Source organism: Tetrahymena thermophila (genome assembly GCF_000189635.1).
Source record: "Tetrahymena thermophila SB210 genomic scaffold scf_8254747, whole genome shotgun sequence".
Classification (NCBI taxonomy): domain Eukaryota; phylum Ciliophora; class Oligohymenophorea; order Hymenostomatida; family Tetrahymenidae; genus Tetrahymena; species Tetrahymena thermophila.
Window position 1 is genome coordinate 981,714 of NW_002476507.1, and position 17,143 is coordinate 998,856.

Consider the following 17,143-nt stretch of genomic DNA (forward strand, 5'->3'; position numbering starts at 1 on the left):
CAATAGTAATTGAAAAAGAGTTGTTTTTGTTAATTTTATTTTTTTGGTTTAAAGATAGGAGCATGTATTTAGATTAGAGTATTCGCTTAATTAATTTACTTTAATTATCTTTTTTTTTCTTCCCTACCTCTTTTTTTGCAATTGTTTTTCGTTGATTGATTAATTAGTTTTAAGATAATTTACTAGTTATGAGAAAACCTCCATCCTGATTGGTAATCATTCAATAATTCATAGATTTTATATTAAAGTTATTGTTTTGTTGGTTAATTTGTTGGGACTTCCTAAGTTTCTGTTCATCTTAATACAAGCAAATTTGCTTTTTTTCATATAATGAAAAGTTAATTAAATAAAAAATTATAAAAAAAATAGATCGAAAAAAAAATATTATAAATAAATAAAAGGAAAATTAAAACAAAAAAAGAGATTACAAGGCTACCTTAAGATCCACAAAATTTCATAATTAATTGAAAAGACAAATAAGAAACCAACAAAAAGAATTATTTTCATTTTCAATATTAAAAAGTTAGGGTAGTAAACTAGTTAAAAAAGCCAAACCCAATATTCACTAAAAACACGAAAAAATAAAGGAAACCCTCTTAAATACAGTTTTTAACTATTAAAAGCAAGATAAGCATCTTCAGTGACTTAATAAGAATGAGCATAAATAATTAATAAAGTTGCTACTCTTTTGTGGATCTGTCTCCTGTCATAAATTTTACTAGCTGCTTAATGCCAGTGCAAACAAAAATAACTAATTTCCTTCATGGCGACAATAGACCTAGCACTTTGAATTAGTTACCTAGCCAAAATAATATTGGAAGCGCTATGTAAATTTCTACTTTTTCTTTAATTTTTTTTTTGCTAAGTGACAGCTTTGATTTTGTTGTTTAGTAGAATAAGTTCAGTCATATAAAGAATAACCCAAAAATATAAATCGAAGCGTTTTTTATAAAAGAAATAGAATTAAAACCATAAAATTTTTCAGTAAAAATACAAAATCATTCTATTTTTGACTATTTTATTAATTTTAAACAAAAATCTTCATTCTAGTTCAAAAAAATAAATGAATTTTCTCATGACTAGTTTCATGAAGGTTTGTTTGTTTATTTATTTATTTTACTCTAGCTTTTTTTTGATGTTATCTTTATTAATTAATTAAACCTACAAAACAAACAAACTAAGATTATTCAATTTTGGTTAATAGATCCGATTATTTTGATAGTAAGACTGATTGATTCATTAATATAAGTTTTCACTTTTATTCTTCTATTATCAATTCCCCACTTTTTCAATTACCCACTTTTTATTTTAATTGATGTAATTCAGAGTACTTTGTCTTTGTAAAAAAAGAAAAAATTTAATTAAGCAAAAAATTAATCATTATTCATTCGAAAGTAAGTAATAAAATTTCATGAAAAAAGTAAATATTGAGATGTTTATTTATTCTTTTTTACCAGCATTGATTATCAAAAAAACTCTTCTTATTTATATTAGATTTTAATTCATTAATTAATTCATAATCATGTTTCATATGCCAATTAATTTGATATGTAGAAAAAATTCTTTCTTTAATATTCATTTATTTATTTGACCCTATAAAATTCCCCTAACCTAGTTAAAAACAAACTGACTTATCATAAATAATCTCCTAAACAATACTTTACATTTATTTGAAAGCCATACTTTATTTTATCAAATACACTTTTTATTAAGATTATTTTCAAAACTAATAAATAATACGTAATATAATATAGATTTGACAAAACAGAAGACCCAAAGATTAATTTTAATAAAAATCATTATTTCGCATATAATCCTAATTTATATATATTTGATGCTAGTAGTCATCATAATTTATACTTTCCTCACAACAATCCAGAAACAAACGATTTTTCATAGTAAGATGAAATGAATCATATTAATCATAAGCTTGATTCAGTTAGTATTTTAGTAAAAAAGGATATTTCACATGATAATGTATAGCAATAAGAACCTTTTGATACTGAATAGGAAGTAGGTATGCCAAAATATAGCAATATTTGTACACCTCCTACTCACTCTAATAATAGTGATTTATTTGGTATGGTTTAAATTTAACCAGACTCAAAATATTTACAAACCTTAACACCAACTCAAAAGAATAATTCCTCTTAATATAGTCCTAAAAGTAATATACCTACTCCTAATATTACATAAGCCATTTCTTCAGCGTCAGATAAAATGAACTAATGTGCATTTAGTGAGTAATAATAATTTAAATAATTAATTAACAATAATAATTATCTCAACAATAATCCAATTTATTCAAATTAAAATGCATTTGGACTTGGAAAGTAAGAATATTTTTAGGGGGTAAACAATCCTATTAATGGTTTTAACTCCTCTTTGAGTAATAATTTATAGAATATTAGTAAAAATAAAACACATGAAAACATAAAAGAAGAAATGAAGAAAAGATAAGAGTAATTGAATTAAGGTCAAAGCAATTACTAGTAAAATTACAATCATTATAAAATAAATGCCTAATCGACAAGCTCCATTAACTCATAGGCTTCTATATCATCCACTTCCTCAATAAACGACTAATCTATATCTAATTAAAATAACAGTAATAATAACGTATGTCTAAAAATTAACTATCCCTTACAGTATGGTAATAGTAATCAAATGCATGGGATGGTAGTAAATAGTTTGACCTCTTCTCTACTTGCAGGATCTTCTTCGCATTCTGTAGGAGGAATTTATACTGCCAACAAATTAAATATTCCAATATCTATGACTACTTCAGTTAATAATACAATTGTAGAAGAAAAGGAAAGAGACTTTAAAGATCGTAACTAATAAAATTCTAAAGACTCTAACTCAGATGACGAAGGGTATGACAATAGCAACAAATAGGCAGTAAATATTGATATGTAGGAATTTGCAAGAAAAGTAGACTTTTGCAAATGTAAAAAATCTAAGTGCTTAAAGCTTTACTGTGAGTGCTTTTTAAGAGGTAATTATTGCAATGATCAATGCATATGCACTGAATGTGGTAACAATGATAAAAATTTAGAAGAACGTGAGAAAGCTATTGATGAGGCTAAAACAAGAAATTAAGATGCATTCAACTTGAAATTTTAGATTACAAGCAATTCTACAGTAACTCACAAAAAAGGGTGCCATTGCAAGAGAACTCATTGTTTGAAAAAATACTGCGAGTGTTTCAATGCAGGATTAAAATGTACTAATAACTGTAAATGCGAAGAGTGTAGAAATACTTAGGATGGATTAAAAACAATGGGAATTAGTGGTGGTGGTACTTCAGGACTTAACACGTTAATCAAAGTTGATGAAGATGTTAATTCTTCAGAGATAAACTCACAGATGCTTCAATCTATTGATTATCAACTTCAATAAGGGCCAACTGAAAGAAAAATTAGCATGTGCTCTTCAACTGGTACATCAGGTCTTTAAAATAGAAAACGTACAAGAAGTGAAGTATTAGATTAGCTGACATCTAAAAATGAGATTCAATCATTGCAATAAACTGATTAATTGGAGCCTGAAATTCGCAAAAAGAAAAACTCTCTTTGTTTAAAATAAAATCCACAAAATAGCTAAGTTAATTCTGGTTCTCAAATCAAGATAAAGAGCTCATATTAGCCTAATTAAACCAGCTATAATTCTTTTGAATAAAATTTTGTATACCCAACTTCAAACAAAAATGGTGCAAACTTTTAATCAACTACTGTCTTCCATAAAAAAATACAATCATGAAGATGACAATAGCTGAGAGAAAAAAAGGTAGAAAAAAACTAATTAATAAATACCTACCCAAAGAATATTTTATATTAATAAACATGAAAATTAAAATATAAAGCCAAACCAAATTTTGATCAATTATTGAGTCATTGCTAAATATTAAAAATAATAATAATAATAATTCAATATAATAAAATCACTATTCCTTTTTCCTACTATTTCTGTGTCTTTTAATTAAGTAAGCCAATACATTAATAATGATAAACAAAAGGCCTACTTTACACATTTCAAAATATTTTCTTTTAAAACCAAAAACATTTAATAAAAGTCTTTATAAAATAAATAACTAAATGCCATGAATTTCTTTAATAGTTTCGTCACTATTCAAATACCAATAAATTTACATTGCCAAAATAAATTATTTTTAAAGTAAAAAAGAATCAATCAACCAATTCTGATCTAAAACATTTAACATTAATTTTTAAGATTGAGAAAGGAATAATGATTTTAATAAATAAATAAATATAGATATTTAAAGCTTATTATAAAAACTACTCTGTAGCAAAATCTAAAAAAAGATATTTAAATTACTTCCTATAATTTATTTAGAGATTTTTATATAATCACAAAATATAAATAATTAAAAATAAATAAAAAATTGCATAAATATATCTTAAAATATCTTTAATAAAGATAATAACTTACAAAATATAATAAAAATATATATTCATAATCAGAAACTCCTTACTTACTTCGTTTAATTTGTAATGTCTATGTATTTTATAAAAATTAATCCTTCATGTAACCAATTTTAACTAGAATATATCAATTTTTATTAAACTTCACAAACAATAAATAAAATACAAGAAGCATATTTTATAAGCCAATATTTTACTAAAAAAACAAAATAAATTAATTTATATGTTGATAAAATCTATCTGATTATTTCAAGAAAGTGTTTTTTAATAAAAATTTAAGATTTTTAAAATAAGATAAATGAATGAATGAAATATTTATTTAAATTACAGCTTAAAATGCATAAAAGGCATTTTTATTTTTAATTTGAATAAAATTTAATTTGTATTTTTAAGTAATAACATAAAACAGAAAAGTAATTGATTAATTTTATTTGTATTATTTTATATATTTTATAAGGACTGTATAAGCTAAATATGTATTTGTTTTCATATTATAAAGACATACTTTAAATATTTAAATGTTATACTTAACGAAATAAAAGTAATATCATTTAAAGTTTTATTTTAGTGGAGTAAATTAAATATCAGGTTCTTCTATGAAGCTATCATCATTTATTTTTTATTTTTATTTGATTTATTAAAATTCTTTAGATTTCTTATGAGTGAGTGAATAATTTTATGAATGCTTTTCATTTAATTATTAAGATAAGTTTAATTATGAATTTATCATTTTTTTGTCATTTTCTTATTAGTTAAAGCTTTTTTAAGAATTTTGTTAAGGCTTATATATATTTTCTTTGTTGCTAATATTTAAACCAGATTAACTCTAAATCATAGGTAAACTCTTTATTGATTTATTTGCACTGGCATTATAACTTTCTTCAACTCTATTATTTTTTTGAGGAGTAAACTGAATATTTTAATTTTACTTTTTATTTGAATTTTGTAAAATATTAGAATTTTATATTTCCATCTTCTTTTAGACTTTTGTTTACTAAGGAGAACTCATTATATTAGTTAATGAGTATATTTCATTTTGATGATCATCTAAGTTTGGAACATTATTTTTAATATTTTATCTGGAGCCTGTCTTTTTATTTACATCTTCTAGCTCTTCTATTTTACTTCTCTTTACAAAATTAATAAATATTAATGGAATCTTTATTTAAATGTAAATTATTTTATTTTACAGAGCTTTTTAGATTATTGCTAGAATCTTTACGACTGCTCTTAAATAGTTAAAATGCAGGATTTAGTTAATGATATGTCTATTTTAATAGTTTATCAATTAATATAAATTAATTAATCATAAATTGTATTTACTTCCGGAAATTTCTACTTAACAATACTAAAAGGCTGCTCTACTATTTCTTTTCTTTCTTATTTAAATAACTTTTAGGTAATTAAATCTGATGGAATCCAACAGTTTATCAAGCTAAGTAATACGCCTACAATAGACGCATAAGGAATAAAATAGGATTGAATATAAAACATAAAAATCAGATTAGCGATCTATTTTTTAAATAAAGTAATTTAACGATATTAGTTTGATGTTTGAGATTATAATAAAATGTTTATAAATTTGATAAATTAATAAATATTTTACTGAATAAATTAAAATAACATATTGTAGAAGGTCAATCATCAAAAAGAATAAGTGGTGATTCTACTTATTAACTATTGATCTCTTATTTAAAATTATATATTTATCAATAAAATATTTCAGAAACAAGCCACAGAATGCATACACAAGTGAAAAGGGTATTATAATTGAGTACATAAGAGCTTAACATATTATTACTATCGAAGTACTATAACCATCCATAAAATCGATTTCTGGTTCTTCAAACAATCTAAAATTTTATTCAATAGTTTTTTTTATTACAAAATGCTTAAATAGCAAAAATAAAATTATATTTATTTGAAAATAAAAAATTATAAATTACCTGTTAAGTTAACTCTATGTTAAATTTATTTATGTATGACTAGAGCATTTCTCTATTTTAGCTCTTCTCAAATTATAAATTCTAGAGTCTGCATCAAAGATGCTGAAAATGCTTAGTAAAAAACTTTAAGTAATTACTATTAATTATTAATTATGAGCTAAGCCACCTATTTAATTTTGAATTTTTTAATATTAATCTCATAATAATTTAAGAAATACTAACCTGCATTGAAAATTCTTCCTACAAAATTATTTTTTGTAAACACTAGCTAAATAAAAAGTGTGGTGAAGCAAGTGATAAATATTTAACTTTTAACCAAATTTCTTGTAGCTTAATAATATTCAGTTTATTTAGTTTGATGCAATTCTCCCCTAATTAATAAAAAAGTAAGTAAGTATTAAATTATTTTATTCTTTAATTTACCCTGAAATCAATTTAACAAAATAAAGTAGAAATTTGTTTAAAATTGGTGTAATAAAGGCAACACAAAGAGACATAGCTGTTGTAAGATTGTTATCATTACTAGTAAAATCATAAGAATTAAGATCTAAGAAATTGTATTAAACCAGGAGGAATATCATAATAATTAAAAAGAAAAACCTAAAATATTAAATTTAAAAAAATATTAATTTTAATAAATCATTTTAAAATAAATTTTAAAAGTGAAAAGCTTGAACTAATTAATTACACTGATAACAGACATACTCCAATTAATCCAATTGTATTTTTTTTTAAATACTCATCTCTACTTACATGTAAATTAGCCCAATTTACTTCGCTTGGATTAGGAGCTTAACTAATTTCTATTATTTGGTTTCCTGGTGTAAATTCAATTTAACTTTTTGTACCCCAAATTTTATAGTCTGGAGGTATTTAAGTTTGCTAAAGCAGTAATTCTTTTTCTATTATTAAAATAAATAAAATGATTAATACAAAAATTAAAATATTTATTGCATAATTTATTTGAAAATTATGTATTTCTTAATGATCTAATTTATATAAAAAAAAAGAAAAGAAAATAAATTCCAATTCGTTATTTTATGAAATAAAACTTAATTACCTCTAATTGTAGAGAATGTTACAAATGCCTTTCCTAAAAAATATTTTTGATAGAACTTTAAGTCTTTGTGAAGTGAGTGATATTCAAACTCACTTATCTCTTTGTTTATTAAAGTAACTTAGCTCTGAAGTTTTTCAAGTTCTTTTTATAGCTTTTCAGATATTATCATTTTACTTTTGATATTTTTTATACTCTTCTCTAACTCAGCTTTTTAGATTTTTAATCTTTTGGGTAGGGTAACATCAAAGCATAAATCAATGCTTTCTACTTTTAACATTCTTTCAAGAAAAATGACTTAGATTGAATTTTCAAAAAAAGAAATTATTGTTTCTGCAAAATTTGAGTTAATTTTAGAAGGATCTATTCCAGTAACCATAACACTATAATCTGCTATAGATAAATGTTTTACATCATATTCAAAATCCTATTATTTATAATTACAGATTATAAAATAAAATTTTTAATTTTTATTAAAATAATCTATAAAAAAAATTAAAATATTTCAGAAGATGATAATTAATAAACAAATAGATTGAATTGTTTACATCAATTAGTTTTCTTGCTATTCCTCTATAATAATGAATAGCTAAAATCAATAAAAAAATAGAAATAGTTCCTAATATAGATTATATTTCTATGTCTGATTGACTATTTAATATATTTCCTAAAGAAAAGTAAGTAATCCAATTATAATAGCAATTATTGTAAGCATTTGTTTAAGAATTAGGAACTGATACGGAGCAATTGCTTCCTTTGCTATTTTAAACGATCGAATATATTGAGCTCGAAGACAAGTGGACGAAGGCCAAAAGCATACAAATCTTTATAAAATGTAAGTATAAAGGTATTCCTGTACCCAAAAAGCTTAACCTACTTAACTCGCAGTTGATTGAGAATTATGATTTTTCTATTTATCTTTAACAACAAGGACAAATTTTTAATAGCTCTGGTCTTGCTACATGTTTCTTATCTATTCCTACCTTAACAGATTACTAGAAATAAGGAGGTATATTTAATTGTTTATATATGAAACTTAATTAATTTTACTGCATGTTCTTAAGCTATTTAAATGAGAGGAGGTTTTTTATTAGGGTCGTACTTATCTTATAGGATAGGAGGTTTTTGACTTTAATTGTTAAAATGGATGTCTGTGACTGATAATGCTGGTTAATTAAATGATTGAAAATCTGACCCTCTAAGCATCTTGTTATTTGATGCAAATAAATTCACATTATTTGATGCTGTTAGTCCATTAGGAGATTATAAAATACTAAGTTGCTACTAAGGATACTATTATGGAACAGGATTAATCTCCTTTGAATTTGAGGAGTTTGTGTATAGTTTCATATGAATTAAAGATGATAATTTTTCCGTTGATATTTTAATAATTGAATATTTTATGGTAATGTTTTATTCAAAGTAAAAAAATCTATTCAGTATTAAAAAGATTTGTTTAAAAAATGAATGAATGAATGAATTTTTAATTCATTATATGTAAATGTTTCTTATTTTGAAAACACCTATTTATATTTGAATTTTTAATTATTGTTAAAAATTCAGTGATAGAGTGATTGATTAATTAATTGAATTTACAGTCAATTCATATTTGATTAAGCTCTACTAACTACATTTTACTATCAATTTTAAATTTAGTTGATTGGTTAAAAATATTTATTTTTGGTAGTATTTTTACAATGTAAAAATCTCTTTGCAATTTAAAGCTTTCTTATATTTTTTTTTCAATATTAATAAGATTCTACTAAACTTGAGTTTTTCATTTATTTTTAATGTCTAATTGATCAAGTTTAGAATTTAGTTAATAAAAAATCTAAAATAGTAATATAAATTGAAGATAAACATGAAATAATGATCAAAACTTAAAAAAATTATGAAAGCTAATAAAGTTGATAATTAATTATTTTTAAAATTCTATGATAAGAAATAAAACATTTGGAATAATTATTTTAATAAACAATAATTTAGAGGTGTATGTATTATGTTTGATTGATTTGTGATTAAAAACCTTCTATTTTAAATAATTGTATATTTATTTATTTTTTCTGTTTAATTCTGAGAAAGGATGAAAATTTATTTACCTTAAATTATATAAATAATTTTGATAAGTTTTCATAAATTTTTAAAAATTCATATAAGCAATATAAGCAGAATAAAGGTTAGAAAGAATACTTACAGAGATGATAAATATAATTTTAAATTAAGTTAGTAGTAATTATTTCAATTAAAATACTTTGTTTATTAGTTAATATTGAATATAAATAATTATTTGGTTAAGTTGGTAAATAAATTGATCCTTTTATTGATTATAAATCAATAATTTATCAAAAATTTTGTTAGTAGTTGTTTGTTATCAAGATAAATGTATGAAATTCATTAAATATGAAGTTCATAGATTCTTGCTCAGCTTTCTTATGATTAGGTTTTACTTTAAGAGTATATTGAAGGTTTTATAACTGGTGATCCTTGAACAAGCATTGTTTTCATTCTTCCTTTTCTTCTCTCAAAAAGAGAATCACTATTCTTACGAGAGTTTAAAGAAAGTTCCTATTCAGAATTAAGATCGCAAATGCTATTAAGTTTTGGTAATAGTCTAAGCTCAGGACTGCGGCTAGGTGAGGATAAGCATGATTCATTATCTAAAGGTTGGCTTCCTATTTAGGTCATACTACCTAAATTGTTACATGAATTTGAACTACGAAAGTTAGCCCATATGTTATTTCTTTTATTTTCATAGAATTTTTCTTCTTTTTCAGCAGGGTTTGCCATAAATATACCATTCTAATCCAACCAATCATTTATTTTTGCTTCTATTTAGTCTATGCACTTTGGTAGTTCATACTTCTACTAGAAGTGAACACGTTAGAAAGGGATCAAAGGAGAATTATTATCATCTTCAAAAGAAGCTTAGGTGCAATTAGTTGAGTTATTATCAAGTGTGTAATCTTAATGTGACAAAAGTTGCTCGACGATTGAAATTTTATTCATTTATTATTTTTACAATATCAAGGTGACCTTATGAAAAATTTTAAATTAATTTAATTTATTTGTCTGTAATTTGTTTTTAGATTTTTAACATCAACTATAATCACAAAAACTTTTTTTAACTATTTTACTAAGAATTAATATACATAAAGTTAGATAGTATCATAGTAAAAAATAATCTTAAATTGATACATATAAATTTATAATATCAAAAAGATAAGCCAGCTCATTATATTAGGTTTCTAAAGAATTAATTAATTGTTACATCGATAAAAGAGTTATCTTAGTAAAAAGATTCAACTGCCTTTCTCAAATTAAAATTAATATGATAGAAAATAAATATTATAGCACTTTTTGTAGAAGTATTAAGAAAAATGTTCATACTATCTATTAGCTAAAAGATTTAAAGTTTTTATTTCGAAGATAAAAAGATATACAATCATTTTGATTTGCGACTAATTCTTACCTATCATAAAAATGTTTAATTTCTTTTAGTTATTATTATGTGTGTAAGTTAATTCATTAAAAGCAATTAATTATTGAGAAGCATAATCTAATTGAAATTTTCGAGAAAATTGGTGATTCTTTTCAAAATTAATCTTAAGCATAAGTTGAAAAAAAGAAGCTGAACATCTTTTGTTTTTCAAAATGAGCAATTTTTCTTACTGATTATGTTAACATTTAATCAAGTGCTAACATAATTAATTAAAAAATCAATAAATCTATTCATGAATGAAAAATCATCTATTTAACTTTAATTTTTGGGTAGTTTATAATATTGACATTTTTTTCTATTATTTTTACGTTATTTAAAAATATTTTTTAAAAATAATTGCAAATAATTTAAATAATCATCCTAGAAAACCATTATTTTAATGTTTAAGTAAATATATTTTAGTTCTCACTTATTTTAAGATAAAAATCTACCTAAATTGCTCTTTTTTTATATAGACTTTGTTTCTAGAGTTTAATTATCTTTTTAAATACCAAAACCTTTTTTGATTAGGTAAAGCTATTTATACATATAAAAAATATACATTTTGATAAATCATTTACTATTTCCATAATATTTTAACATTTTCTTTCAACTTTTGAAAAAAATAACTTTAACAAAATAAACATAAAAAATAACTAAATTTTTTATTATCTTTTTATTTTATATATTTGTTTCTATTTTTCCTTAACACTAATTTGGGCATAAATTCTTAAGAAAATTAAAATTTTTATGTAATAAATTATTATTTGAAATATATTCTATAATTCATACAAAATTCATCTATAATTAATACTAGAAACAAATTTTAAGACTTTTAAAAGATTAGTATTATTAAACAAAATTTTAATGGAAAAGTTTTTGTTAGACTGGTATATTTTAGGAAGTATTACTTTAAAATAACTTATCTCTTTAAGTATTATCTTTACATACTATTTAAAATTTATTGATAAATTCATTTTAAAATTTTATATAAACTTTATATTAATATAAAAAAAAAACAATTTAATACAAAACTAAAGATTATCTTTGTATAAAAAATACTTACAACATTTTTGATTCTTGAAAAATATACTAAAATACCCTACCAAAAAATTATTAATTGTTAAAATTAACAATGATTTTTTTAAAGCAATATAAAAAATAAAATAGTAAACACCTGTTTATTTTTAGTTGATTTATTTTCTAAAGTAAATTTAATTCTTATTCAAAGTCATGAAAAATTATATTTTGTAATTTAAAAAATATTTTTCTAAATTATTTTTAAATTAGCTAAAAAAATAACAAATTATTTTATTAATTTATTTGATTGTACATTTTTCAACACAAAATAAAATATATAATTTTAATTTTAAAACAAGAGGGTTTGATTTGATATATTTTAAATTTTTTATAGGATAATTAACATAAAAAACTTATATTGATTAGATATGATTAAAATATATAAAGAGACTTTTAAATTTTAGAAAGAAGTTAATTATAATATATTATATTAATTATAGTTTATACTCTTTTATAATTTATAATATTATTAAAAACATTGAATAAGAAAGCAGTGGAAGTATTTTTAATTTAATTAAAATTTTGATAGATATTATAAATTTTTTTAGTTATTTTAAGATTCTTCATTTATAATTTAGTTTAGAAAAATTATTTTCTAAATAGTGGTTATTTCATCAAGTTAAGTTAATGGTAATTATTATGATAATTAATGTATATGTTTGTATTTATTTGTATATTCATTTTTTTAGTTCATTTGCAGCAAATAAACTTAAATTTATTGTAAGAATTTATATACTTAATATGTTTAAATTAGAAAATAGTTTAGAAAGAAATTAAATGGTTATCAAATGCAGATTAATCATAGTAATAAGTTTCTTCTTAGAGTATAGTCCTTGTTTTAGAGTAAATCTTTAAATAGAAAGCTATCAAGCTTGTTAATAAGATTTTAAAATTCTTTACTTTGGTTCTATAGCTAATTAGTTTAGGCATTAAAGGAATAAGCTGATACTCTCTCACCTTTTGTAAATCCACCCAATAATAAAAAAGTAGTAGAGTCGTGATTTAATGGTATTTATTTATGTAGACATCTTTTACTAGATAATGTTCCACATAAATTACCTTAAAAGGCATCAAATCCATGTTTAATGTCATAACAATAAACTTTGTCGCTATCATCTTTTGTTGATCTACCGCCTAATATTAAAATGATTTTGTTATCATGAGAGGCTATATTTAAAAGTGTAGATGCTTCAATAGGCTCAATTAATTCTATACCCATCAACTCCCACCTGTCTTCAGCCTCATGATAACATTCAAAAGTAGAATGTCTAACCATACTCCCACCATATCCACCAGCAACATATAATTTATTTTCTACACAAGAAGCCATAAAAGAGCATCTCCTATAATAAAGTTAAATAAAATATTTTATAAAAAGACTAGCAATAATTCGAATATTCAAAATTAAACTAAATTTTTACTTATATTTCATGCTCGCAATAACTTCCCATTCTTTTGTGGCAATATTATATCTCTCACATTTACTCATTATTGCTGCGTCATCGTTGCCATATGATCTTCCTCCTAAAGCGTAAATGTAGTTTCCTTTTTTAACACAGCAAAATGTATACCTTCTTGAGTTCATAGGTTTTAAAATATCTACTCTATCTTCGTTAGGATAATACATATACACTGAACTGGATATCTTCGTCATTTCATCATTCACTCCTCCGCAAATAAATATACTCTCACTTTCCTCAAATCTTACTCCACTTCTGTAAGATAGTAATTTCAATTTTTTAGGTCTTTTCTTTTTTAAAAGATTCTGATTGAGAATATCTATTTCTGCTATAAAATCTTGGTTCTCAGAAATTCCAAATATGTAAAACCTTCTACTGAAAGGTACCTAGTGGTTATTAGGATTATTAATATTTTAGTTCCCTGAAATTTAGTGCTATTCATTTTAATAATGATTGATCTATTCTTCATTATCAATCTATGCTCTCAAATTTTCTCTTGCATACTACACTGATTAAAATCTCTTTTCTCGAGGCAAATTGCAAGCTTTATTTATATTTTAATCAAATTAAAGTTGAAGATTTTCAGCATCATTATTTAGTGCGATCGAAACAGCCCTGAACTATCTGGCTTAGTTATATTCATCTTAAATTAAATTACCATACTATTCTTCTTCTATATCCATAGAATGACTATTTCTAATGTGCTATTGCAAAATATTTACTTCTTCGATACTTATATTATTTGGGCTTTTCTCCTAATCTTATTTATTTGGACTGATGAAGTTCTTCAAAATATTATTAGCTTACTCTCCAAAAGAATTATTTCTTTTTCTCTTTAAATTGTCTTAATTTTGTATACTTAAAAGCTCATTTACGCTGCATTTTACAATTTATATCTCACTTGCTTATGAGTAATTTTTCCAATTTTGATAGGATCTTTTTTTAAAGATTTAATCTGATTCCAATGAATATATCCTTTCAAACTTTAAACCATAGCTGAGAAAAGAAGTTTTTTCTACTGTTTATTTATCTTAGATGTGATTTTAATTATTATTAATGTTGTTGACCTATAACGATTTTGATTATTCTAAATCAGCTTTCATTCTAATTACATGCTGTTCTTTTTTTTAATCCTTATAAAAACAACCTTAACCTTCATTATTCTCTACTTACTTTAGTATTTTTTATAAAATATTTTCTTCTCTTTTTATCTCATTATTAAATTAATTTAAAAAATCATTTTAAATATTTTCTAACTCTTCTTTTTTTTATTATTAAAATGAATTCTAAAAATTCTAAATGTTATTGCTTAGTTCTCTGTCTCCTCCTAATATATAAATCTAGCCTTTCGATGTTAATATACTTTTAGATAATACCCTCTTTGCCTACATTTTACCAATAAGCTCATAAGTTTATTTCTTTAAATTGTATCTCCAGCACTCGTTAGTGGGTCCTTCTTTGCAATTTCCTCCAAATATAACAAATTCATCCTTACTTTATTCTAAAATATGAAGATTACCACACTCAATTCCCTTGTTTAATTTCATTTCTATTGTTTCCCAACAGTTTTAAGATTCATTGTATTTTTCTATTAATTCTGTCCTTTTCTTATTTCCGTTAAACCTTTTTTAATAGACGAAAGAATTCTTTAATAAATTAAAGTCATAAAATTTTTTGTTTTTTATATTATCAAAGTATTAATTAAATGCATTAATAAAATTTGTAAGCTGATTGAAATTAAAAACTTATTTTTATGATCAATTAGATTTTTAACAACTAATTTAATTGCAGAAAATTTATTTTTGAATATTTAAATTCAAAATACAAGATTTATTCTTTCACGCAAATACTTGAAAGAAAAAAAAATTATTGAATTAATTTTTAAATATTCAATATGGTTTTTTAAATAAATAACTAAGGCTTAAAGCTTTTCTCAAAATTATAATTATTTTAATTAAATTAATTTGCAAATTATATTGCTGTCTTAGACAGAACTGACGCTTTTTAAATCTTCAATCTTTTTTGCATTAGATTAATAATTTTTAAATAAAGAGTAATTAAAATAAACAAGCTTATCAAAAATTATTTATCATCGATTAATATTTAATTTTTCTAATTAAATTATTGATAGTAAACTGGACAATATTAAACCAAAATCTTCATAATATATTCCAAGCAAAACGCAGTTTCTTTAAATCTTTATCAAAAAAAATAGTAATAATGAAGCAAGCAGCAGAACAGTTTAGCAATTAAAATAATTATAAATATATAAATAATAGTATTACCCTCCACAAACGTAGATTTCATCATTGTATTAGAATGTAAAGAATGTGCATCTTGGTTCTGAAAGAGGTGATATCTCCTTCCAATTTCTATTAGAAAAATCATATACTTCACAAGATGCAAGAAGTCCATTTATACCTTCTCCATAAGTACGTCCGCCTATTGCATAAAGTTTACCATTTTTAAAGGTGAGGCAATGAGTATATCTAGAATTTTTCATGCTGGATAAGTAAGAGTATGAGTTAGTTATGGGATTATATTCAATTAATTCATCACTGATATGATTTTTTTATTTGTTAATTCCACCACTTAAATATATCAGATTGTTTGACACCTTTATGACACCCATATAGTCAAAAATTTTCATCCCGAGAGGAGTATTTTGAAAGCAAAACTATTCTCTGCAAGAATCAAATACTATAATCTCACCATGTCCATCCTAATTAGCCCCAAACATGTAAAGAAAATCACTTCTGTTTATATTATGAACATGTTTTTATTCATCTCTCTATGAAATATCACTCTATCGATTTCCCATAGTAATATTTACAAGGAATGGGATTAAAAATGTATGTTTAAATAAAATACAGCTTCGAAGTATCTCCTCTAGAATAAATAAACTTCAAAGAGAACAGCTAGTTCTAATCTGTTTTAAATTTATAAAATAATTCTCTAGATATTTAAGAAACCCTACTTACTACTAGTTAAGAAAGCGAAATGAATATGTAATTTATTGAATTAATTTATTTGTTTGTATGTGTTTATATTTCTAAATTTTTTTTATTAGTTTGTAATCAATAAGGCCTTTTGTTGGTATGTAATTATTATCCTACTTGTTTCTTTTTTCTTTGTTTTTAATGATTAAAGTGGTTTTTTAATTTTTTTTTTTTTGCAGTCTTTGTTAATTATTATTATTTTTTTAAGGAATTAGTGTAAATCCTTTAGATGTAATTAATTTGAAATCAATTATTAGCAAATTATTCCCTTCAATAAATAAAAGACTAAAGTGTATTACTTTTAATTTACAATTTACTTAATTTTTTGTCTTTATATTTTTTTTGGTTTGTCCCTTTTGTTTTTCTTGTCTTAATTAATTTATTTATTTAAAAATAGAAAAACTTATTATTTATTGAATAGTAAAGCATTCAGAAATTCTTTTTCAAATTAATGTTTTTAATTTTCTGAATTTTTGATAATCTCTTTTTATTTATTAGTAAATTAAATACATGTTTAATTTAAGATCATTTTTCTCCTATCTGAAAGTTAAAAATTACGAACTTTCATAGTTAAAAATAGTAATAGTTATGCTATTCCTACTGGCTTATAATTTTTTATGATGGGTGTTTCTTCTAATCATTTAATCTCATTTTTAAAAATAAAAATGATATTTCAAA

General features: G+C 22.6%; 4 protein-coding genes across 4 annotated transcripts; 1 reads left to right on the forward strand and 3 right to left on the reverse strand. All coding sequences in view use genetic code 6, as the record gives it.

Annotated features, from left to right (window-relative positions):
• Positions 1–654: 654 nt before the first annotated feature.
• TTHERM_00146250 (tesmin TSO1-like CXC domain protein) lies at positions 655–3,762 on the forward strand (the record flags this gene model as incomplete). The annotated part of the gene is made up of 2 exons (XM_001011264.3): positions 655–827; positions 1,755–3,762. The coding sequence occupies 2 exons, from the start codon at positions 655–657 to the stop codon at positions 3,760–3,762; spliced, it is 2,181 nt and encodes a 726-aa protein (XP_001011264.2).
• A 1,230-nt stretch (positions 3,763–4,992) lies between these two features.
• Positions 4,993–8,798, reverse strand: TTHERM_00146260 (transmembrane protein, putative; the record flags this gene model as incomplete). The annotated part of the gene is made up of 11 exons (XM_001011265.2): positions 4,993–5,574; positions 5,636–5,713; positions 5,769–5,957; positions 6,052–6,298; positions 6,392–6,557; positions 6,614–6,762; positions 6,815–6,991; positions 7,080–7,293; positions 7,452–7,875; positions 7,997–8,443; positions 8,499–8,798. 11 exons carry the CDS (start codon positions 8,796–8,798, stop codon positions 4,993–4,995), a joined length of 2,973 nt encoding a protein of 990 aa, XP_001011265.2.
• A 1,071-nt stretch (positions 8,799–9,869) lies between these two features.
• On the reverse strand, positions 9,870–10,454 carry TTHERM_00146270 (hypothetical protein; the record flags this gene model as incomplete). The annotated part of the gene is made up of 1 exon (XM_001011266.1): positions 9,870–10,454. The coding sequence occupies one exon, from the start codon at positions 10,452–10,454 to the stop codon at positions 9,870–9,872; it is 585 nt and encodes a 194-aa protein (XP_001011266.1).
• Positions 10,455–12,805: 2,351 nt separating this feature from the next.
• On the reverse strand, positions 12,806–16,287 carry TTHERM_00146280 (kelch motif protein; the record flags this gene model as incomplete). Its single annotated transcript, XM_001011267.2, has 3 exons — positions 12,806–13,349; positions 13,428–15,089; positions 15,752–16,287. The coding sequence occupies 3 exons, from the start codon at positions 16,285–16,287 to the stop codon at positions 12,806–12,808; spliced, it is 2,742 nt and encodes a 913-aa protein (XP_001011267.2).
• Positions 16,288–17,143: the final 856 nt, after the last annotated feature.